Source organism: Saccopteryx leptura, chromosome 13 (assembly GCF_036850995.1).
Source record: "Saccopteryx leptura isolate mSacLep1 chromosome 13, mSacLep1_pri_phased_curated, whole genome shotgun sequence".
NCBI lineage: Eukaryota > Metazoa > Chordata > Mammalia > Chiroptera > Emballonuridae > Saccopteryx > Saccopteryx leptura.
Window position 1 is genome coordinate 33835673 of NC_089515.1, and position 24936 is coordinate 33860608.

Sequence of the window (24936 nt, forward strand, 5' to 3'; positions counted from 1 at the left end):
TGACTGTCTCTCCCCATTTCCAGCTTCAGAAAAATACAAAAAAAATAAAATAAAAATAAAAAAATAAAAAAAATAAAAAATAAAAATAATCATTGAAGAAAATATTTCCATTCATACATTTTGTTTTATTCTTGCAACAACTGTGGTAGGCATTAAAGCAGTTCTCTGACAATGAGATAGGGGTTGGTGACCTGTCCAAGGCCACAGAGCCTAGTAAATAAGAAGCCAGTAGTCAACTCCAGGTCCTCTGAGGCTGAGTCTGGTTTGATTTCCCACAAACTTCAAAGGCCTACAGGTTTAGAATTTAACTTATAATTTAATAATTTTCATTTAATTGTAGAATTGAGTAATTCGAAAGACTGTCATTGGTGAAGATAATGACCCAACGATTAGTGTTGGTACATTTAATTGTATTCCCTGATCCCTTTAACAGCCTTTTTGTTTCTATTACCCTCTGTGAACAGATGTTGGAGTTTGACTTGAGGGGTGTACCTTTGGACTTTTCATCTTCCCTTGAAATTGTTGTGAAAGATTTTGAGACAATTGGACAAAATAAGTAAGTTGACTTCAACTGTTTTTCTCATTTTACGTATTATCTTACTATTGTTTGTTTTGTTGAAGGAACAACAAACATGTTTAATAACATTTTATATTATTTCCAGTATAGTCGTACTGTAATTCCATATTATCCCCCTACTTCTGAGACAATATCAGATGTGGCTAATCAATCATAATGCTTTTACCTAAGCTTTTATATTCCTAAAAGGCAATGAACACTAAGTCACTACTAGTTTATCCAGCTTGGCATGTAGGGTGAAACCTACTTGTACTCCTGAAACTTCTTTCTAATTTGTGTACAGTCATTTCCTACTCTGGTGGTTTATCTATACTGTAGTTATATTGGACACAGGCAAACTAATTTCTTCTCCCAATTATGTGTGACCCATGCACATCTCATTCAGGTTACACTTCCAGCCCCATTTCTGTTTAGCGTCTCATTGGCCTTTTAAACCTAACAAAGCTAATCCAGTTTCCTTATCTTACTGCCTCTACCAATTTCCAATGGGCAAGGGTTATGATGGTCCCCATGTTGGCACTGAGGGTTGTCCCCTGGGTAAAGCTGGAGTTTTCTCAAATAGGTCCCTATGGGCAGTGGTGGGATTCAAATAATTTAACAACCGGTTCTCTGCCCTAATGACTGTTTTAGGTATAAAAAAATTTATATACTGAAAGGTAGTTTATTATTTCATGCATTTGATACTAAATAAGAACAATAAAAGAGGTACACAAAACTAGATTATGTTATAAGAGTTTTAAAATATTAATGAAAAAATATTAAGTAACATCTGAAAAAAAATAAGACTGTTATTTAAGATATTTCCATATTGCTTCTTGATTGGCGTCCTCACTTCCATTTTTTTTTCACCTATGGACGGAATGAACATTACTATGGGTGCTTAGAATATGCTGTTGCGCAGATGAACGTTAAAAAAGAGTGAGGAATATAAATATGTGATTTCAACATTGGGTGGCTGCCCAGGTGCCCACCTTAGAGAGAGCCCTAATTATAAGTGCCATTTTGACAACTAGTTTGCTGAACTCAACATAAAATTAGGTATCAGTTCGGCTGAACTAGTGTGAACCAGTTGAATCCCATTACTACCTATGGAACAGAATGACCTCAGTAAATTCACCCCAGTCCTTGATCTGGACTCGGGCCTTATGTAGACTCAGAACCCAGACTTAGGTAAACAATTCTAACCAACCCAGCTTACAAAAACCAGTACTTAAAACCAGGGTACTGACTTGTTATTTTCCAATGGAAACAAATGCCTGGGAGGAGGGCGTTCCTAGTCTCTGATCAGTATCACTGATCTCCCTTATGCCCTACCACGTGGGAAGCCAAATTTCTCTGTAGCTTTGATGGTAAGATGTCACTAACCATAAGATGTACTGTGAAATTCATAACCGGTTTGGGGGGAGAAGGGAGCCTGGTATGAAGTGCCCATATCAATTGTAAGAAGCATCCCAATTTTTAGTAATGTCAATACATTTAAAAATGTACATCTTCACTTCTGGCACACTTGATGTAATAGGAGGGCTGCAATGAGAGCAATGGTTGAGCTAGGGAGACCATATGCCCAGATTTTCTTGGGATTTATTGTTTGAGTCCTGGTTTGTTGTTTGAGCACAATGATTAATAATGCCCCCCTTGCTGTCAACAGAGGCTTGGCTTGGCCAGTAAATTAGCTAGATGGTCATTCTAATCACTTGGGTCTTTTGTTGAATGGCTTCAGACTAAGAAAGCCTGGACAGACATCTGCCCCTGGACAGTGCTTTGATAGGTACTGCTCATGTTCACCTTTGATGAGACCCTTTTTTCCATGTTTCATGTTGACCAATGCCCCTTGTAACTGACACTTTATTTATTTTTTACAGAGACAGAGAGAGGGATAGATAGGGACAGACAGACAGGAACAGAGAGAGATGAGAAGCATCAATCATCAGTTTATCATTGCGACACCTTAGTTGTTCACATTTTTTTCCCCTTAAGTTATTTAAATACATTATGGCAGGTTTTAGTCTCATTCTCTTGGACTGAAAAGCATTCTAGCCTTTTCGGATTATGTTGCATATCTCAGCTTCGAACCAATTGTATGATTATCTATTGCATACCCTGCCTCCCAGAGAACAGCTTTATTCCCCATATTTCTAAGTTCTGGGAAAGTGGGTGGTCCGCCTCTCTGGAGCCTCATGTATGTTACTATAATAGTCCTTTCTCATTGTTGCTCTCTTCTTCCTGCAGACAGTACCACTGTTTACATTCTAGACCAGCCTTCTCCAACAGAAATACAGTGCAGGATACATATGTAATTTAAAATTTTCTGGTTAAGAAACAAAAAGAAACCGGTAAAGTTAATTTTAATAATATATTTAACTTAGTATATCCAGGTTATCATTTCGGTATGTGATCAATATCAATGATCAACAATCATTGAGACCTTCTACATGCATTTTTTTTTCCATATTAAGCCTTTAAAATCTGGTGTGTATCTCACATGGACAGCACATTTCAAGGCAGTTAGCCACATTTTAAGAGCTCCTTAGCCACATGTAGCTGGTGGTCACCATATTGGATAGGACTATTCCAGACGACTGGGCTCAAAACCTCAGGTCTCTCTGGATCCCTCCCTTTTATATCTTATCCAGCCTGTTGCCAAATCTTACTTTTTCTTCCATGGTTCGTGTCGAGTGTTTCTTACTCATGGCCACAGCCACCAGCCTGGTTCAGGCCTTTATCACTTTGTGTTTCATCTAATACAGGGGTCCCCAAACTACGGCCCGCGGGCCACATGCGGCCCCCTGAGGCCATTTATCCGGCCCCCACCACACTTCTGGAAGGGGCACCTCTTTCATTGGTGGTCAGTGAGAGGAGCGTAGTTCCCACTGAAATACTGGTCAGTTTGTTGATTTAAATTTACTTGTTCTTTATTTTAAATGTTATATTTGTTCCCGTTTTGTTTTTTTACTTTAAAATAAGATATGTGCAGTGTGCATAGGGATTTGTTCATAGTTTTTTTTATAGTCCAGCCCTCCAATGGTCTGAGGGACAGTGAACTGGCCCCCTGTGTAAAAAGTTTGGGGACCCCTGATCTAATATAACATGATGACAAAGCCTGGCAGGCTGGCCTTGTACCTTTCATCTATGTTTTACACTTTCCTGAAGGTTACATAGTTAAGGGAGAGTCAGAAAACAAACAAGTATGTGGAAGAATTTATAATGGGTCAGGTACTAGGAAGTGTTGTAAACTAAGGAGGAAGCTGAGGAGAAAACTGAAGCAGAGCAAAAGGATAGAGAGAGTGGCTGGTGGTGTGTGTTGGGGGAAGATCCAGTTTCAGATGACATGGTGAGACGGTGACAATGGAGTCAAGACCCACATAAAGCGAAGGAATGGGCCATGTAGCTATCCAGGGGGAAATTATTCCAGGCAGAGAGTGTAGCAAACGCCCTGAAGCAGGAGGATACTTGGGGTGTTGGAGAAACACTGAAGAGGCCAGTCAGGCTGGAGCCCAGAGTGCAGAAGCTGGGGTGGGGGAAGGAGATGAGATCAGCAAAGCCACAACACCCATGGCTTTGGGAGCCACAACTCGAGCTTTGGATTTCATTCCTAGTACAGTAAGAATCCATTAGAGGGTTTTGAGTATGATTTGACCCACCTTTTAAAAGGATCTCTCAGACTTTCTATGTGAAGACTGGGTGTAGAAGCCAGTTAGGAAGCAGGGGAAACCATAGGAGGAGACTTATAGATTTATTTTATACCTGTTGAAAACACAGGAAGGCCCTTGGGTGACAGCAGTGACAGAAGAGGACAAAGCCTCACCCTCAGGCTCACCTTGGCACTTTGAGCATTTTGGTGTGCATTTCTGGAGATAGAGCTAATGTGCAGTCTGTCTGGTCCTGGACATTTTTCTTTGCAAGTTTGAACAATGAAAACTACAATGTGGCCCTGGCCGGTTGGCTCAGCGGTAGAGCGTCGGCCTGGCGTGCGGGGGACCCGGGTTCAATTCCTGGCCAGGGCACATAGGAGAAGCGCCCATTTGCTTCTCCACCACCCCCCTCCTTCCTCTCTGTCTCTCTCTTCCCCTCCCGCAGCCAGGGCTCCATTGGAGCAAGGATGGCCCGGGCGCTGGGGATGGCTCCTTGGCCTCTGCCCCAGGTACTAGAGTGGCTCTGGTGGCGGCAGAGCGACGCCCCGGAGGGGCAGAGCATCGCCCTCTGGTGGGCAGAGCGTCGCCCCTGGTGGGCGTGCCGGGTGGATCCCGGTTGGGCGCATGCGGGAGTCTGACTGTCTCTCCCCGTTTCCAGCTTCAGAAAAATACAAAAAAAAAAAAAAAACTACAATGAGGCCTGTTATTATAAGGGTTTTTATAAAGGTGAGGGCTCCATGCATCTGGCTGAGATATACTGCACCCAGTGTCATGGTTGTCTGCTGAGCAGAACAACCAAACGAGCAGCTGTTACTATGGTATTATTATTGACAGGGGAAGTTTTAGGCCTAACAGAAAAAGGTAGATTCTAGGCAAAACATGAATCTGGTCTTCACTACGCTTTCAGCCTTCCCCTCCCCTCCTTCTGCGAGGTCTTTCTCCCCCTGACCTCTCCCAAGTGCCCAGTGTCATTTATGTTCCTGGCTGCCCCCGGGCATGCCCTCCGGGCCACATGCACACCATCTGCCAGTTCTTCTCTCCAGCAAAACGTGTCTGTCCTGTGTCTCAGTCCTTCAAGGTCCTGCTGCTTGAAAGGAGCTTTCAAGAAACAGGCTTGGGCCCTGGCCGGTTGGCTCAGTGGTAGAGCGTCGGCCTGGCGTGCGGGAGTCCCGAGTTCAATTCCCGGCCAGGGCACATAGGAGAAGCGCCCATTTGCTTCTCCACCCCTCCCCCTCTCCTTCCTCTCTGTCTCTCTCTTCCCCTCCCGCAGCCGGGGCTCCATTGGAGCAAGGATGGCCCGGGCGCTGGGGATGGCTCCTTGGCCTCTGCCCCAGGCGCTAGAGTGGCTCTGGTCGCAACAGAGCGACGCCCCGGAGGGGCAGAGCATCGCCCCCTGGTGGGCAGAGCATCGCTCCCTGGTGGGCGTGCCGGGTGGATCATGGTCGGGCATATGCGGGAGTCTGTCTGACTGTCTCTCCCTGTTTCCAGCTTCAGAAAAATACAAAAAGAAAAAAAAAATAAAGAAAAAAAAATAAGAAACAGGCTTGAGTGATGATGTACTGGCCACTGAAGTTCACTGTGTTACCTTCCCAGGAACAATGATTTCGGACTGAGTGCACTGGTGATTTATCTGAAGGCGTGAATAATGGGAATTTGGGGCAGGATCATTGTGAGAGGCCTTTGGTCTTTTTAATTAGGAGGTTGGTTCTGTGTCCTGCAGATTTCCCCGCATAGTTAGTTGTCACTGCCTTCCAGTGAAAGGCCAGCTCCAGTCGGCCCTGGAGTGGACAGTGTGTGATGACAATGCCCCGCGTGGTCTGTCCTCTTAGGTCCTCAGCTACGTTCTCTCCTCCCATCAGTCAGGAATTATGACCTCTGGCCTTGTTTCCACCAATGAAACAATGCGTAGATCTTGGTTACATTATCTACAGGAAAAAAAATTAAACTCATAGCTGTATGATCGTTCAAACTATTTGTGTATTTTGGCCCCAGATTTTCTTCTTGGCTTTTCTGCTAAAGCTTTGGTCTTTGAAGATCTGCTCTCTGCTCAGCGCTGGAACGTTTTCCTCACTTGGAAGCACAGGGTGGGGGCAGAGGGCTTTTCTACCAGCTTAAGGAATGTCTTGCCTGTTGACTTTCCCGTTGCTGTGGAGACTGGCTGTGCAGATATGGCTCTCCCACCTGCTGCTCCGGACTCTCATATCTGCCGCTCCAGGGCCTGTAAGCAAACAGTGCCAGGCTGCCTGGGTTTGCCCGTGTGCCCGTGCCCCTGCCCACAGCGACTGTGCCGCCCAATCCGAGCAAGCCCAGCGCTGGTGCGTCAGCGGCATCGCTGCTCAGGCAGTGCGAGTGGGCAGGTCATTCTGCACGGTCTGTGTCCCTCCTCACTTCATAGTCATCCAACCAGCCGCCCAGACTGAACGACTCTTGAGAGAAAAGCCCAACGAGCCTCTTGGTCACATGATGAACACGAAGTAATACTTTTAGCTGAAATGTCAGAGTGGAGGGGTTTTCTCAGCAGCCAAAGAATGAGAGTTCCCTTTGCAGACAGGCGACATGGCTATCACCCAGTGAGGACTTAGGGGGTGCCAAGGGCTGTGCTGAGCCCTTTGGATGCATTATCCTGCTTAACCCTCACAGACACCCTGTGAGGCAGGTCCTGTTTTTCCTCTGAGAGGTTTAGTAATCTTCTCAAGATCATGCAGCAGCTGTGTGTCAGTCAGCGTTTATGTCCAGACCTGTACTCTGGACTTTTCTACTATGCTGAAAATGTTTGAGCACCCATAGGAATCAAAATGTAGGTGGAATGGTTGGTTATCTTTTGGCTATAATGGAAGCAGTTTTTCTAATTTTAATAAAAATAAAGGATACTCACTATCTATTGGTAACTCCTTGCTAGGTAAACATTTAAGCAGGAATTTTTGTGCTGCTGAATAGTAAATCACTTATGCTCATGTTCCACAACGGGCAAGATAAATTTGGGAAGTGTATCTCATCTTCACAATGACCTTAAGAAGTAGAGAGGAGACTTGAGGCACTGAGGGGTGAGGCTAGGACCCCCTTGGCAACCTGGTTCTGTTGAACCTCACTCGCATTTCTAAAGAAGAGTCATCTTCAGGAGGCTGGAAATGTAGGAGTGAAAGATATTTAAAAGTGTTCAGAGGCTTTATCTAGCTCAGCACTCCCCACCATCTGAAATTTTCTTAGCGATTTATTTACTTATTGGGCTCTCCCCTACTAGACAGGAAGGTCCATAGCTATTGTGTTCAACGCTTTAATACCAGCTCTTAGCCTGGCTCATAGTAGGCTCTCTAATGTTTGTTGAATGAATGAATGAACAAGTCAATTTATGATACAACCACATGAATGAAATCGAATATTTCTAAAGCACCTTGCATCTGACAAGTAGCTCACTTATTTTTTTTATTTTTTTTATTTTTTATTTTTTTGTATTTTTTTTCTGAAGCTGGAAACGGGGATAGACAGTCAGACAGACTCCCGTGTACGTCCGACTGGGATCCATCTGGCATGCCCACCAGGGGCGACGCTCTGCCCACCAGGGGGCGATGCTGTGCCCCTCCGGGGCATCGCTTTGCCGCGACCAGAGCCACTCTAGCACCTGGGGCAGAGGCCAAGGAACCATCCCCAGCGCCCGGGCCATCTTTGCTCCAATGGAGCCTTGGCTGCGGGAGGGGAAGAGAGAGACAGAGAGGAAGGAGGGGGGGGGGGTGTGGAGAAGCAAATGGGCGCTTCTCCTATGTGCCCTGGCCGGGAATCGAACCCAGGTCCCCTGCACGCCAGGCCGACGCTCTACCGCTGAGCCAACCGGCCAGGGCCGTAGTTCACTTATAATGGGTCATTTATGTGAATTCTGTCCAGCTCAGGTCTCTGAAAAAGCTTTCTCATTTCAACTTGGGTTAAAGCTGCAAAGAAGTCAGAACACAAAGGGGTTGGATAAAAAGAGAAACAAACACCATTCCAAAGCTCATGGCCTTTTGTAGGGAGATGTACAGACTCTCTCTGATGCAACCAAAAAACTAGATAAAATGTGTGTAACAATGGTTTCAGATATTGGAAACTGGCAGCATAGGACAATGGTCCCTGAGAGGGAGGTGGAATAATTGAGACGAACACTGTGAGTGCCCAACCTAATACCTAGAGAGCATTTCCAGGCTGTAGTGCAGGGAGAGGGACTTCAGCAGATCCATCCTGGTTGTCTCCCAGAGTCAAGGAGGTGCAGGTGGGAGTCTAGACACACACACACACACACGTGCGCACGCACACACACACACACACGTGCGCACGCACACACACACACACTCAGAGAGGGAGGTGCCTTGGAGAGATCAGCTATCCAATTTATTAAGCAGAAACATGACATCATGCATAAGAAACTAACAAATAGAATACAGTGTACAATTTTATTATTTAGTTTTGCAAAACTGATTAGATTGCTCTTGTCCTTCCTGAGACATAACACCACACCATCTGCTATTTGATTCCTGACTTGCAAAAAGCTCCAGCAGGGCCAAGCATTGCATCCTTGGACCTTCCTTGGACGTGACTGCCTTCGGTCATGTATGCTTGGTTTTGACCTTCACTTTCTCAGGATGGAAACAGAAAGTCACTCGGTGCTTTGGCTTTCCTCCAACAACAGATGTATTATTAATAGATATATTATTAGTAGGCAAGGACAATGAAACAAGTATTATAATTATATTCCATGGTTCAAGAAGATAGAAGAATGTTTGAGCATGTTAAATAGAGACACGAAAGGTTTAAAGAAGATCCCAATTGAAAAATCTAGAGATGCAAATTACAATGTCTGAGACGAAATGACCATAATTACCTCTCTAAGAGTTTGCATTGCTAGTACTCATATTTTCGCCTCCATATGTGGTTACTTGTGCATTCGGAACCACCATCACATGCACAGAGCAAAGTTAGAAACATCATCTGAGTATAAGTCACTGAGTGAGACATCTGCTTTGCTATAGTATGAGTAAGAGGCAGATGCCTAAGACCTAACAATATACCTAGGAGGCAAGTTAGCCCAGCTCTTGCATAAGAGGAGGTGTGGGCAAGTGGTCAGCTATATATGAGATTAGTTTGGATTTTGGCTCTTACTGATTGGGTGACCTTTGGCAAGTGTCTTTATCTTTATAAGGGGACTGTGATACTTCCTCAATAAATGGTAGACATAGGGCAAATTTAATGTAATTAAGGAAAAAATTACTTTGATTTTCTGAGGAACAACATAATAGCAAATATCTGTTGTGGGCTTCCCATGTGCCAGGCATTGTGTTAATGCTATTTCACATATAATTGCATTTATTTTTTTTTTAATTGAGAGGAAGGGAGATAGTGAGACAGACTCCTGCATGCACCAGACACAGATCCATCCTACAACTCCGTCTGTGGCCGATGCTCAAGTACCAAGCTATTCTAAATGCCAGAGGCTATCCTCAGTGCCTGGGGCCACAGTTGAACCAATCAAGCCATTGGTGTAGGAGGGGGAAGAGGGTGGAAAGCAAATAGTAGATTGTCCTGTGTTCCCTGACTGGGAATTGAACACAGGACGTCCATACACTGGGCTGATGCTCTATCCACTGAGCCATTGGCCTAGGCCTCCATTTATTTATTTATTTTTTTACAGAGAGAGAGAGAGAGAGAGAGAGAGTCAGAGAGAGGGATAGATAGGGACAGACCGGAACAGAGAGAGATGAGAAGCATCAATCATTAGTTTTTCATTGCGACACCTTAGCTGTTTATTGATTGTTTTCTCATATGTGCCTTGACTGTGGGCCTTCAGCAGACCCAGTAACCCCTTGCTTGAGCCAGCGACCTTAGGTTGAAGCTGGTGAGCTTTTGCTCAAACCAGATGAGCCCGTGCTAAAGCTGGCGACCTCGGGGTCTCGAACCTGGGTCTTCCGCATCCCAGTTCGATGCTCTATCCACTGTGCCACTGCCTGGTCAGGCTCCATTTAATTTTTATAATGACTCTGAAACAGATTTATCCCCAATTTATGAATGAGAAAAATGTGGCTCAGAGAGGTTCACCAAATTGCTGAAAGTCACCCAGCTCTTTAAGTGGAAGCACATGGATTTAACCTAGTTATGTTAAAATCCTTTTACATAGAGCTCTGATCTTCCAATATTTATTCTGCTTGTGTGTGTGTTTGGGATGAGGGCTAAGGAGGCAAGATGTGAAAGTGAGAGTGTTACATAACATGCACACACCCACAGATACACATATGGTGGTACTGGGGTAATAGAATTAGAAAAAGTAAAAAGACAAGTTTGGGTTGTGAAAATACTAACTCCCTGGGCAAAGATTTTATTTATTTATTTATTTATTTGAGAAAACAGAAAAGCTGATTTGTAATGAAATTAGTTTGGTGTGATACCACTTATGAGAAATTTTCATTTCCTGTTATTACACAGAAGACCTAGCTTTCAAGCATTTAATGCTTTCATCTGTCCTAGCAATGAGACTCACTTCTGACATTGTCATAGGTCAACAGTGTAGGCGGTCCCCACGAGCTTTCCTTCTGGTGGTTGGTGAGGAGGCCCGGACAGCGCGGTAGAGGCAGGTGTCTGACCGGAGCGGCTGCTCAGGCTGGGTGGAATCCGAACCAGAGCAGGTGCCACTATGGCACAGGGTGCTCGTGGCAAGTTCTTTTTAGTTCCACGCTTTCAATTGAGCAGCAAAGCTTTGAAAAAGTCAGAGCTGGTTTGCGCTGGCTGTCTTGGGTGCTGGAGAGGTTGAGTCTACTATTTGTGGAGGCCAATTAAGTAAGCCAATTAAGGCCAATTAAGCCAACAGATGCCTGTGGGCATCTGTTAACGTCTTTTAAGTAAAGGATGGCCCACAGCCCTGGGGAAAGACCCCCAGAGAGACCAAAAGAGAAAGGCATTTCATAATGACAAGAGCTATACCTAATTATTCTTCTCATTGTACTTGGAGGACCGACCACGTCTTAAAGAGGAAGCTTTATAACCTGTAAATCATTTATAAGGTCATTGGATGATCTTCAGTGATATATCAGATACTTTATTAGTTCAGCAAATATTTGCTAATATCTGCTGTGTGTCAGCTGCTGTTGTAGGCATTGGTGTACTAACTCCATGCCTTTCATGGGGCTCATGTGGGGCTTACAGCTGAGTGGAAGGAACACATAAAAAAACCCACTTATAGTAAGTATATCAGATGGTGATAAGTATGATGAAGAAAAAGAAAGCAGGGAAAACATGAGAAAATGACAGGATGAGGCATGTGTGTGTGTGTGTGTGTGTGTGTATATACACGCATGAGCGTGCACGCACTGGGTTAGATAGGGTTTTTGTTTTGGGGTCTGTTTTATAATAAAACATCTTATGGGATATATGGCTTTAAAAATTTCATTCAGGTTCCACTAAATTGGATTTTATTAAAATTTAGCTATAGATTGAAATTTACTTCTGGTCTAACCTTGAAAATAAAAAATTATTTCCAAACAGATTCATGTATGTGCGGCCTCGGGGGGGTGCTATTTGATGTATGTAAGAGGAAGGACGGGTTTGGAGAACTCTGCGGTGATGGAACCGAAATGGGTGTGTGTAGTTACGATAGGTTCTTACCTGTTCGCTCTTGCCCACCTACCCAGACCTGGCGTAGATAAACCTGCATCCTGGTGGTTCCGGCTGTGCATGTGTTCAGGTCAGTTTCCCTGCAAGTCCTAGCCTGGAGTCACATGCTTTTTTTAGGTCTCTTTTTCTAGAGCAGGGTCTGAAATGACAATAAACAGCTACTGTTAAGCACTTACCACATCATCTTTTTAACCCTTATGACTGTTGATGTAAGAAACATCTAAACCTGTAGAGCAGGGGTCCCCAAACTTTTTACACAGGGGGCCAGTTCACTGTCCCTCAGACCGTTGGAGGGCCGGACTATAAAAAACAACAACTATGAACAAATCCCTATGCACACTGCACATATCTTATTTTAAAGTAAAAAAAACAAAACGGGAACAAATACAATATTTAAAATAAAGAACAAGTAAATTTAAGTCAATAAACTGACCAGTATTTCAATGGGAACTATGGGCCTGCTTTTGGCTAATGAGATGGTCAAAGTGCTCCTCTCACTGACCACCAATGAAAGAGGTGCCCCTTCCGGAAGTGCGGCAGGGGCCGGATAAATGGCCTCAGGGGGCCGCATGTGGCCCGCGGGCCCATAGTTTGGGGACCCCTGCTGTAGAGAATATCTTTTTAGTTTATTTGAGTCAACCTGACTACAGTTGCTGGGAAGCTAAATCTCAATGGTTTGAGACAATGCTCTGAAGAATGGCAGTTTTGCAGCTTATTTTATGCATTAGAAAGAAAGTAGGAGATGTAAGGGGGTTACATGGAATTCTTTGGTGGTAGATGAAGGGGCAGGAGAAGGCTAAGCGGTGAAATCTTTGGGATTGGATAAAATGTAAAATGGAAACACACATGCTTTTACATTGGAGGGTACATGATCGTTAATAATGAACATTTACAGAACATGGAGATAGTATTGGGGAGAGAATGTAACAATGAGAGGTTCTGTGGTCTGTTCTCTGGTAAAGAGGTTGTGCCCTGAAGGTTCTATAAAAGATTACTCGGACATTTCAAAGGTATGCTATCCTAGATGCCAAAACAAACAAACGAACAAACAAACAAAAAAAAACCCCAAAGCAACAGACAGGCTCACATTAGGTAAAGATTGACCTTTGTCGAGAAAGGCCTAGGACGTGACTTCCTGCCATGACTCACTTTTAGTCAGGAATTTTTATGTTCGGATCATTTTATGTGGTTACTTTTGGTCCCCAAGTTTGTAAGGCCTGCCATGCAGGCCTCCCCTAAGCTTGTCAAGTTTAGTGTGTGACCCTCTTTTTATCCACTCAACAATACTACTAGGTAGGAGCTTTCATTATGCCCATTTTACAGCTGACGAAACTGAGGCTCGGAGAAGTTAACCTGTAGTACAAGGATGAGTACAACTAGCCAGCTCTGCCTAGCTCCAAGCTCTTAATCATTATGTTATGCTCTCCTTCTTACCTCATAAGGTGCAGGTGCTAGATGGGTGGATGAGTAAATGAGTGAATGAATGAATGAATGAATGAATGAATTAGACAGAGACAGAGCCTAGAAGCTCTGCTGAACCACCCAAGCAGCAATGTATGGACACAGATCTTTGAAGACTGAATGAACAGGAGAATTGGTCGGGCGCAAATAGCAAAACACAAAATTACAGTCACTTATTCAAGAAATAATTATTGAGCATCTCCTACAAGCCAGGCATTAGGCTCGTTAACCTGCCCCTTTGCAGACAGAAAGTAACTGACCCTGGCCTCAGTGGCTTATTCACCAGGAAGGCTTTGATGCAGAGACCTGAGTCTCCACTTAGTCCTTCCCTTGCTTACGTGACACCATTTGCAGCAGGGGTGGCAGAGTAAGAAAGGCCTGGCAAAAAGGGAGTTGTTGCTGGCCTTGCATTCTGCAAACTCTGCCACTGCCTGCAGGCTAGGTCAGTGTGATTCCAACACCTAAAAATGGAGCTTGTTAAAAGTGCAGGGTTCAGTCTTACCCCAGGATGCTTTACACACAGCCGGGATTGGGAACCACCGTGTGGACCAGCGTTTCTACATTTTCTTTTTTTTTTTTGTATTTTTCTGAAGCTGGAAACGGGGAGAGACAGTCAGACAGACGCCCGCATGCGCCCGACCGGGATCCACCCGGCACGCCCACCAGGGGGGCAACGCTCTGCCCACCAGGGGGCGATGCTCTGCCCCTCCGGGGCATCGCTCCATCACGACCAGAGCCACTCCAGCGCCTGGGGCAGAGGCCAAGGAGCCATCCCCAGCGCCCGGGCCATCCTTGCTCCAATGGAGCCTTGGCTGCGGGAGGGGAAGAGAGAGACAGAGAGGAAGGAGAGGGGGAGGGGTGGAGAAGCAGATGGGCGCCTCTCCTGTGTGCCCTGGCCGGAAATCGAACCCGGGTCCCCCTGCATGCCAGGCCGACGCTCTACCACTGAGCCAACCGGCCAGGGCCTCAATACCCATTTTTCAAATACGAACCTAGCTTATCACATTAAGTGTACTTTTAAAAAGCCATGCACACCCCATTCTCCCCAGGTTCAGCCTTACCAGCTGCCTTTCCACCCTCCAGGCCTCCACCCACCCTCCGACCTTCCCTGCCGCTCCAAGACCATTGTTTCCCAAACTTCCTGGGGAGATGAATTCGCTAAAGAAAAAGTCTGACTCGGGGTTCTGGGAATCTACAACCACCCCGCTGATCCTGCTACAGGGCAGCCTGGGGAACCACACTCTGAGGAATGATATAGGAATGAATCCAGAGAATGAAGATGGGCTGGCTGGAGACGCAGGAGGGTTTCCTTCTGGGGAAGGTGATGGGAGACCCAGGGAGTGCCCTTTGAGGGTGTTTTGCTTGGCTCTTCCACCTTCTGCCTTGGAGCCAGGGAGGAGTTTGCCAGACACTGGCCCAGGGGAGGGGCAAGTCTGGGGAAGGGCAACAGCCCCCCCCCACACACACACACACACACACGGTAGCCTGGCCAAAATGACAAGGCTCAGCTGGCCCAAAGCCCAGTACTTCAAAGAGTGAGTAGGTAATGGTCCAATCAGGTTTTCTACAAGGGACCCTAGAGCAGCTAGAAAAGTCGTTTTCACCAGCCTGGTTAAGGAGTTTTTAACCCTCAGAGGACGGGAAGTTCAGACATCGCTAGGGGCAGAAACAATGCAGCGACATGTGATGACTTTCCAGCCTCCACTGTAGTTCTCCTTTGTGCCACGAAGGCATTTCCAGTAAACCCTCCTCACGGCCCCCATGTGGGCTGCGCCCCTGCTGCACCGACAGCGCCGGATCCTTGCGCGGTCCTGGTTGAGAACTCAGCCAGGGAAGCCCTTAGTCACCACAGTGGCATGCGGCTGTTAACATTTGCGTTCATGCTAATGCTCTTCTTTAAACAGACTAGACTCTGTTTTAACAAGAGAGAAACAGTTACGGAAGTTTTTAACCAACACTTGCACGACTAGGTCGACTAGTTTACAACTAAACTCGTTTGTTCCCCTATATCATAACATCATTTTCAAGCAGTTACTCCCACTGCTTAGAACTGGTTTGCTGTGACATAGAGACCCAGCTCAGAACCGTAAGGACATTTCATGGAACAGGAGCAGGACTGGCTTTTTCTTTATGTCAGAATACATCTGCATTTTATTAATTCCACAAGCACAGCTGGAGAGCCAAAGGGCCTTGAATTCTTTCACTATAAAGTTTCCTTTTGAGATGTGGGCCATCTGTTTTAGTGGTGGGTGGAGCCCATGGGGAAGACTCTTATTTTTCCATGAAAATACAAGGCAAAGTCACCCGGTTACTGTCACATTTTAACATATTTGTGGTATTAGTAACGTGAAGGAAAGAGAATTCTTGGTTTAGTGTCATCTCCTTTAAAGGAAATTGACTTGGAGTTGGACTGAACTGTAGCTATCCCTTGTGTAAGAGGCCAAGTCATCATTTTCCAGGCTCACTGTATTTGGTCTCCAGGCAACATCACAGAAAATAGGCCAGGCTGGGCCGGGTGTGCCTTCGGGGTCCTGCAGAGCTCAGACTTACCCACAGGGGCTGTTTTCTTCAATTTATAGTGAAAGCGCTTAGACCTTATCACTGTTCGCATTTTTCTTCAGCTCAACCTAGCTGTTAAAAATATCTTCGGGATTTCATCTAAACATACTACCTTTACTTCAGAAAAAAAAGAAATTCAAGTTTTCTTTTATAGCCTGTACCCCCCCCCCTCCCCACAAGAGCATAATTTTATGATGAAAAAGTGAATCTTAAGAAATGGACTAATGGTTGCTGAAAGCAAGAATTGAGGTGAGACTTTATAATGGGCTTCATTTATTTTATTCCATCCTCGGTCGGAGAGCTGTTACCACCCTCTCACACTCTCTCCTGGGGAAAGGAGAGCAGCAGACAGTAGTTGAGTTAAAATGGAGTTGTAAAACAGGCAAGCCTGTGCCCTCCACTTAGCCAGAAGTCCCACCGCTCCCTATCGTCTTACCTATCACTCACAGTGTTTCCCATTTCTGTTATTGGCCTACCCTTTTCTCCTGACACCCTGTGTAAATTGAAGTTTGACTCACAACAGTATAGTCTAATACTTTGAAGGCAGAACCTTTGCCTTGTATTTTGGATTGTCCATTATGGATACATCTAGGATATTTTTTCCCTAAATCAATGAACAAGGACTTTAAGAGAAAAAAAAACATGAGATGATTTTCTAAATAGGTAAATGTAGATGACATCACATATATAAGTCCAGTGGCAGATTTTTAGAGCTGAAAAGGGTATGAGGAATTAACTATTTCAGTCACTTGTTTGTAGGTAGCAAAGCAGGCTCAGAGAGTTACATGATTCAGCCAAGGCCTCGAAGGAAGTTGGGCCACAGTGGTAAGGCTAGAACAGGAATCATCTAACCTTCTGGTTCTTGCCCTGGGGTGGTTTTGCTCACCAGGGGACACCTGGCAATGTCTAGTGATGCTAGTGGGCAGAGGTCAGGAATGCTGCTGAACATCTGGCAGGGCCTAGGACAGCCCCTAAAGCAGGGGTCCCCAAACTTTTTACACAGGGGGCCAGTTCACTGTCCCTCAGACCGTTGGAGGGCTGGACTATAAAAAAAAACTATGAACAAATCCCTATGCACACTGCACATATCTTATTTTTAAGTAAAAAAACAAAACGGGAACAAATACAGTATTTAAAATAAAGAACAAGTAAATTTAAATCAACAAACTGACCAGTATTTCAATGGGAACTATGGGTTTGCTTTTGGCTAATGAGATGGTCAATGTGCTCCTCTCAATGACCACCAATGAAAGAGGTGCCTCTTCCAGAAGTGCGGCGGGGACCGGATAAATGGCCTCAGGGGGCCGCATGCGGCCCTTGGGCCATAGTTTGGGGACCCCTGCCCTAAAGCAAAGAATCATCCAGTTCAAAATGTCAGTAGCGCCAAGGCTGATAAACGCTGGTCCAGCCCATGTTCACTCCAGCATTGTCTCAGCATGCTGTATTTTTTCTTTTGTTCCAAGAATTATCCCTGGTAGAGATTCAGGTCATCCTGACGTTAGCAAAAGCAGATCAGTACATGTTTAAGGATGCAGTGTCATTATTGAAATTGTCAAGCTAGGTTAGGAATCATGGAAGTGTGAGGAACAAAATCTAGTGTGTTTCCACGTCTTTCAAGGAGACTACCTCGTTTAGACATTAAATATGAATCAGACGCCATTTAAAGCTGCAGTTTTCATATTTTGTTCTTAAAAACTCAAATAAACAACGCTTTGGCTTATTGCCGTATTTTTTAAGCATGGTAAGAAATTCTCCTCAGGCGCACACATGGGGTGCTGAGGCGGACGTGGAGGACATCTTGCCAGGGGCTCTCATCTTGTGTGGGAGATTGACCTGTTTCATCCGGTGAAGAGGAGTCATGTGTAGACTCTTGTCCTCAGTATGTCAGGGAAATAAAAATACAAGGGAGGAGAAACCATGCTCATGTAAATAAATATGTTGAGTGAGAGTACACATCTGAGAAATTATTCTGTGAGGGTCCTATCAATTCTCAACATTGAGAGACCTAAGTTCTGTATTGACCTAAAAAGACTGAAAAGTTCACACTTATCCCTCTGGAAGCAGAGTTTTCTTTTCTTTTTCTGTAGACAATAACTGACTACAAGTGATGTTAGAAGAGGCTCAGAGTCCTCCATGGTTGTTGAGTGTTTTGTCAGGGGTTCTGTCCAAGAAGGTGTACTCTTCTATGAAACCATATGCAAATAGATGACGTCATTGGGTAATTTGGTGAAATGGTGCCAGAGCAACGTTATGGTCTTGTGTGATATAATATTAATGAATAGTATTAATATTACTGAGTCACACTGGATGTATGGGATTGGGTAACAGATCTACAATCTTCCTATTTCTGAGGTCTCGTGGGGGAGGAGAATATGGATATATGTCAGTTCCAAAACGATATGTCTGGGTTGACATCAACTTTCACTTTCTGATTTTTAAATAAAATGTACTATATTTTCAAATAAAATAAATATTTCTTCATCAGATGAACTTTTGTGATTTTTATTTTTGGTGGAAAGCCCAGAATTATGTGTTATACTCAATTATAATTTCTTTACTTTGAGCTTTTTAATATAAAGAATCTCTTCTATCACTTTGAGGACTTGGTGTATAGTGTTCTATTTTTATGCTGATGATATTCTATGTTATTATATCTGATATTTATTAGTCTAAGTCACTGCAAATGTAAGTGAGGCATAAATAAATAAAAAGCATTTTTAAATTCTTATTATTTCTCTTTTCCACTTTCAGTATTCATACTGAGAGCACACCATGGGCTGTCTTTGCTTTTTGGTTACATTTCACAACGGGAACTTTTTCAATTCACCCAGTCTCACACCATGTTGCATGTTATCCCCCCTGATTTACTGACTGTATTCTGTGGGTTACATTTTTAGATTGACTAACTCCCCAGGCATATGTGTTTTATAAATTTTTTGATCATGTGCCCTAACTACAAAAAATGCTTGGGGTCTTATTCTCAATATATGTAAACTTATTTAATTCTTTTTTTTTCATTCAAGTAATACCTATTAAGAAATATACTATATGGGGACAAAAGAAATAAATATACCATGTTCTAGGCACTGGGGTTAGTGGTGAACAGGCTGGGCAACAAGTCCTGCCATTAGGGAGCGTCACTCAGTGAGCAGGGGCACCTGTGTACTTCTGTACAGTGTCACATGCACTCAGGGGTAGATGGGTGCTAGAGGCTGAATATAATCCCCTGGTCCAGGAAGAAAGAGAAGCACACACATCTAACTTTTGAATGCTGCTAAGAGTGCACGAGGTAGCAGCAGGGTAAACTAGGAACCATCAGTAAACTAGGAACCTATTTACACTTCAACATTTACTTGGAGGGATGCTTTTACAGTGTGCAATGTCCTATAGGTCCTTTTAAGTTTTCATTACAGAGGAATGCTTGGATTTCATCTTTCTTTTCTCTCTTCCTGGATCCGGGGGCTGGAGGAGGGGTTTGTATTCAGTCTTTGCCTCTCATCCGTCCATCTCATCATGACTTGATATATCATAGGCACCATAGTTAAGCTCTTGAAATGACTGTTTGTTATGAAGAATTGATGGGTGATACATAATGTTGACAGCCAAAATACCCTACTAAGATGAGAACAAAATGACTCACATTACATTATGAGTGATTTTAATGGTAACAGATGGATAGGAAAGAAATTGGGAGGTCTAATGAACAAATCAAATGGAAAGATGTCTCTTACTTAGCTGACTGTTTCTCATTTCTTCTGCAGATTAATTGGCACAGCCTCTGTATCCCTGAAGGACCTGATTGGTGACCAGAGCAGATCACTGCCCTACAAACTGGTCTCGCTGCTGAACGAAAGGGGACAAGAGACTGGGGTGAGCATTTTCCCTCTTGGTGACTGGCTCAAAGTGAAGTGATTAAGCAAAAGTTTATTAAGAGAATAGTATGAAATTATAATTAGCTCATTACACACACACACACACACACACGCACGCACGCACACACACACCCTTACTGGTTTTGAGATAAACTAGTCCATTTCCAAATAATATGGCCTTATTATACACTCAATCACAGAACTAGCAAATTTGTAGATAAACTTGATTTTCTACAACAGAATGCTATAGAGCAAGTGGGACCCTCTCTTGATAGAGCTCTGTGCATGTTCACTTGGGTGTTAACATTTGTGTGGTGAGCATAGCTCTGTGTATCAGACACTCTATAGAAAGTAATTTATTAATACTACTCTGGAATATCAGGATGTTTATAGCATGATCTTCATTATTGAATCACAGCTGTGGGTTTTCTGATCACAGCCTTTCTTTTTCTTTTTTCTTTTTTTTTTTTTTTTTTGTATTTTTCTGAAGTTAGAAGCAGGGAGGCAGTCAGACTCCCCCACCAGAATCCACCCAGCATGCCCACCAGGGGGCGATGCTCTGCCCATCTGAGGTATTGTTTTGTTGCAGCCAGAGCCATTCTAATGCCTCAGGCGGAGGCCATGGAGCCATCCCCAGCGCCCAGGCCAACTTTGCTCCAATGGAGCCTCGGCTGCGGGAGGGGAAGAGAGAGACAGAGAGGAAGGAAAGGGGGAAGGGGGGAGAAGCAGATGGGCGCTTCTCCTATGTGCCCTGGCTGGGAATCAAACCCGGGACTTCCATACGCTGGGCCGACACTCTACCGCTGAGCCGACTGGCCAGGGCTGATCATAGCCTTTCTAAATAAATTCATATTGATATTGTCTGATATGAGAGAGACCAGAATTCTCTTCTTCAAGTGAACTTAAAAAATTAACTCAAACGTCACAGCTTTCAGATTTCATGATTGCTCACAAGCTTTCAGAAAGCTACCATTCTTATGTCATTAACCTCTAACATCTTCATTTTCCAATATATTTATTTTGCTTGGGAGTCTGGGCAAAGGGAGAAAATTTTATACTAAAAGAGGCCATTCCTATAGGTAAGAATACAAGTTAGGCTTCTCAACATCCACTAGGAATGTCCATTTTGCTGGTCTAGTCTTCAAAACTTCTAGGTTTCCTGTGAATCATCATTCTAACCATAAAACAAATTCAGAATGTTGGCTGTCATCTATCTACCCCAAACCTGACTGAGCAAAATGATACTTAGAAAATATAAGTCAACAATTTTTTTTTTGAAAGCACAGAAGAAAGCATATGAGAAACCTGAAATGGCAGAACTGTGGTCACTGAATAGCGTAAAGAAGAGCAAGGGCTCAAGTCCTGCCCCTCTCATAGCTTCTTATCCCTGGTAGAGGTCCCTGCAACACATCTGGGAATCCTGAGGTTATCAGGAAACCATTGAGCCAGAGGTTGAGCCATTGTGGTACTCTTCTAGGTTTTTTGTTTTTTGTGGGGGTTTTTTGTATTTTTCTGAAGTTGGAAACGGGGAGGCAGTCAGACAGACTCCCGCATGCGCCCAACCGGGATCCACCCGGCATGCCCACCAGGGGGCGATGCTCTGCCCCTCTGGGGCGTCGCTCTGTTGCAACCAGGGCCATTCTAGTGCCTGAGGCAGAGGCCATAGAGCCATCCTCAGTGCCCGGGCCAACTTTGTTCCAATGGAGCCTTGGCTGTGGGAGGGGAAGAGAGAGACAGAGAGGAAGGGGAGGGGGAGGGGTGGAGAAGCAGATGGGTGCTTCTCCTGTGTGCCCTGGCCAGGAATCGAACCCAGGACTCCTGCACGCCAGGCCGACGCTCCATCTTCTAGGTTTTGAAAGTTTGATTCTGCCCTGGCCGGATAGCTCAGTTGGTTAAAGCATCATTCCAAAGCTCAGAGGTTGTGCTCCATCCCCAGTCAGGGCACATGCAGGAACAGTGTAATGTTCCTGTCTCTCCCTTCCCCTCTCTCTCTCAAGTCAATAAACTTAAAAAAATAAATTAGAAGCCCTGGCCGGTTGGCTCAGCGGTAGAGCGTTGGCCTGGTGTGCAGAAGTCCCGGGTTTGATTCCCGGCCAGGGCACACAGGAGAGGCGCCCATTTGCTTCTCCATCCCTCCCTCTCTCCTTCCTCTCTGTCTCTCTCTTCCCCTCCCCGCAGTGAGGCTCCATTGGAGCAAAGATGACCGGGGCACTGGGGATGGCTCTGTGGCCTCTGCCTCAAGCACTAGAATGGCTCTGGACTCAGCAGAGTGACGCCCCAGAGGGGCAGGGCATCGCCCCCTGGTGGGCATGCTGGGTGGATCCCGGTTGGGCGCTTGCGGGAGTCTGTCTGACTGCCTCCCCGTTTCCAGCTTCGGAAAAAAAAAAAGAAAAAAAAATAAATTAGAAAAGAAAGTTTAATTCTTCAATTAAGTTTAACAATTGAGCCCCTCAGTGCTCTCTGCATTTGGTCTTCCTGTTGTGACCTCAGTCTTTATCATAAGGTGCTGCTTCTATGATTCTTTATTTGTCATGAAACTGTGGTAGAGGAATCACTTATTATCCTGTTCAGTGTCTCCCAGATCATAGTTCCGAAATTGGCCACAGAATGCGCTGATCAATGAGGGAATTAATATTCACTGGTGAGCAGAAATATGGAAAAAACAAGGGATGGACAGAGGGAGGGAGGGGCAGGAAGTAGGGAGGAAGGGAAAGAGACAGAGATAGATAGAACCAGATGTAGCAAAGTAGCAAATAAAAGCATAGGATGCCTACTTACATTTGAATTTCAGCTAAACAATGAATAATTTTTTAGTATAAATATATTTTAAGTATTTTGTCTGTGCTTTAACTGGTAATCTGGCATGTGTGCGTGTGTGTGTGTGTGTGTGCACACTCACCATTCTTGCAAAGTAATTCCTGTATTCTGAGGTTCACACTTCCTCATTTTTGCTGTTAAAATTCATTTCATTTTGGTTGACAATAGTCGTGGGAATCTGTTCACATCTCTATGGTTCACTCCCCCCTAGCAAACTTTTGAAATTTTGTAGGTTCATGAAGTATAGAAATATAAGAAACTCTTCCCTAAAATAATGCCCCATGTGAGAAATTTCTCTCAGATTTTAAAGTGGGAATAACTTTATCTCCTGTAAGAAATTAACATGTTTGTTTCTTTCTGGTAATGGAAGTTACAGAGCACTTTGAGTTCTCCAATCTTGCCTTAGCTGCTAACCATCTTGGGGTCATATTTTATGCAAAAGGCTATTATCTTAAACTTCGTTGATTTGCATTTGTTTCCTTCTTTAACTAAATTTGATTCCTTTTTTTTATTCTATTTTATGAATCGCAGTGTTATATAATCCTTTATTATTCACTTAAAATTCTCTCTAGCGAAAAGTGTAACAATACATTTTAGCAGTTAACAAAGAAGTCAATGGGCAAGTAAACAATATATTTAAACGGAGACTCTGTGACTGTAATTCTGTGGTTGGAAGCCATCTCCAGTCTAGGATGGAAGCTAATTACAAGTTCAGGCTCGCCTGTCACAACTTTCTTCCAGTTTATGAGGTTGCCTTTTAACAATGAGACACTTGACAACCTGTAACAGGTCATTCCTTTCCCAGGTCCTCCACCTGAGCTCACTTGTGAGAAGATGTAAGCAGTGGGCTGTGCATCCTCTGCCTTTCTGTTCTCACTTATCTATCCCCTTGCTCACCCCTCCTAGAACTTTTTTTTTTTAATTTTTTTAATTTTTACAGAGACAGAGAGAGAGTCAGAGGGATAGACAGGGACAGACAGACAAGAATGGAGACAGATGAGAAACATCAATCATTACTTTTTCATTGCGCGTTGCGACTTCTTAGTTGTTCATTGATTGCTTTCTCATATGTGCCTTGACTGCGGGCCTTCAGCAGACCGAGTAACCCCTTGCTGGAGTCAGCGACCCTGGGTCCAAGCTGGTGAGTTTTTGCTCAAACCAGTGACCTCGGGGTCTCGAACCTGGGTCCTTCAACATCCCAGTCCAATGCTCTATCCACTGCGCCACCGCCTGGTCAGGCTCTCCTAGAACTTTTACTCCTGCTGAATTTGTTTGCATTGGGTCCATGGCATTCCGATGCCCTACCTTGATTCTGTCTGAAATGCATTGTTTCTACCCAGGCCACCATTGACTTGGTGATCGGCTATGATCCACCTTCAACTCCACATCCAGATGACCCCAGTGGGACCAGCACGCCAGGCATGGGAGGTAAGCTGACCCTTCTGATGGCCCAGCCTACCCTGGAGGAGTCTACTGAAGTCACACGAGGAGTTGCCAAGAAAGCCTTCCTCATCGTTACACTGTCTGTAGCTCCTGCCCACGCAGACAGGGCCCTGTGCGGCTGGTGGAGCTGCCCTGAATTGGGACGCTAGGGCTGTTTGTGAAATGCCCTTCGTGGGAGAGGAGAGGGGTGGGACAGCCCTTTACCGACAAGCCTCACAGTGAGCTGACCCAGTACATACAGACTCCAGCAGAAGGCTCTAAGCAAGGCTTAAAGACAGATTTGCAGCCCTCACCCCCTACACTGTCCCCTGGGCGAGGCTCCAGATGTGGGCTCTGCTCTCCTCATGAGCCTCTTCGCCTCCAGGCATGCGGTCACCAGGCTGTGCTCCCAGCTGCCAGTCTCCCGGTCAGTCCCTTGTTTTGGAGCGTCTTTCTCTCCCTCCCTCACCCTTGACCCCTTCCTGGCCCCCAAGACAGCCCCTTGGTCCTTTAAGCATCTGAAATTTTGCGTAACCCACGTTATTCTTTTTGTTCTCTGATATGTTGGTCATTTGGGGCCATCAGGTACTGCTCTGGATGGGACAGGGACCGGGAGCCGGGGGCCGGGGGTCAAGGGAGGGCTTTGGGCCGAAGCTGGAAGGAAGTCTACAAGACGGTCAGACCTTTCACACGGCCGGCCAAGTGTGAAGTCCTCTTAGAGACTTCCAGGGGAATGTGATGCCAAAGTGCCTCTGTCCCTTCCTCTGTCCTGAGCTGCGTCAGCACACACCTCCCTGTTTCCCCAGCCGTGGCATGTGGCCCAGGAAGGAAGGGGCTTCTTGTCCCACACGGTCACCGCCACCTTGAATCCTCCTTTCTGGGAGGGCACCCTGGTTACTTTCCCTCACCAGGATTGGCCTCTCAGGTTCTGTTTTCTCTTCATTTCTGTTCGCTCTTCATTTCTCGC

General features: G+C 44.9%; 1 protein-coding gene across 5 annotated transcripts in view; it reads left to right on the top strand.

Annotated features, from left to right (window-relative positions):
* MYOF (myoferlin) overlaps positions 1–24936 on the top strand; it is a 184013-nt gene that overhangs the window by 24832 nt on the left and 134245 nt on the right. For all 5 annotated transcript variants that reach the window (XM_066355315.1, XM_066355318.1, XM_066355319.1 and 2 more), the window contains exons 3-5: positions 465–556; positions 19620–19728; positions 23888–23975. In XM_066355315.1, the coding sequence (XP_066211412.1) occupies positions 465–556; positions 19620–19728; positions 23888–23975 (289 nt within the window). The remainder of the gene's footprint in view (positions 1–464; positions 557–19619; positions 19729–23887; positions 23976–24936) is intronic.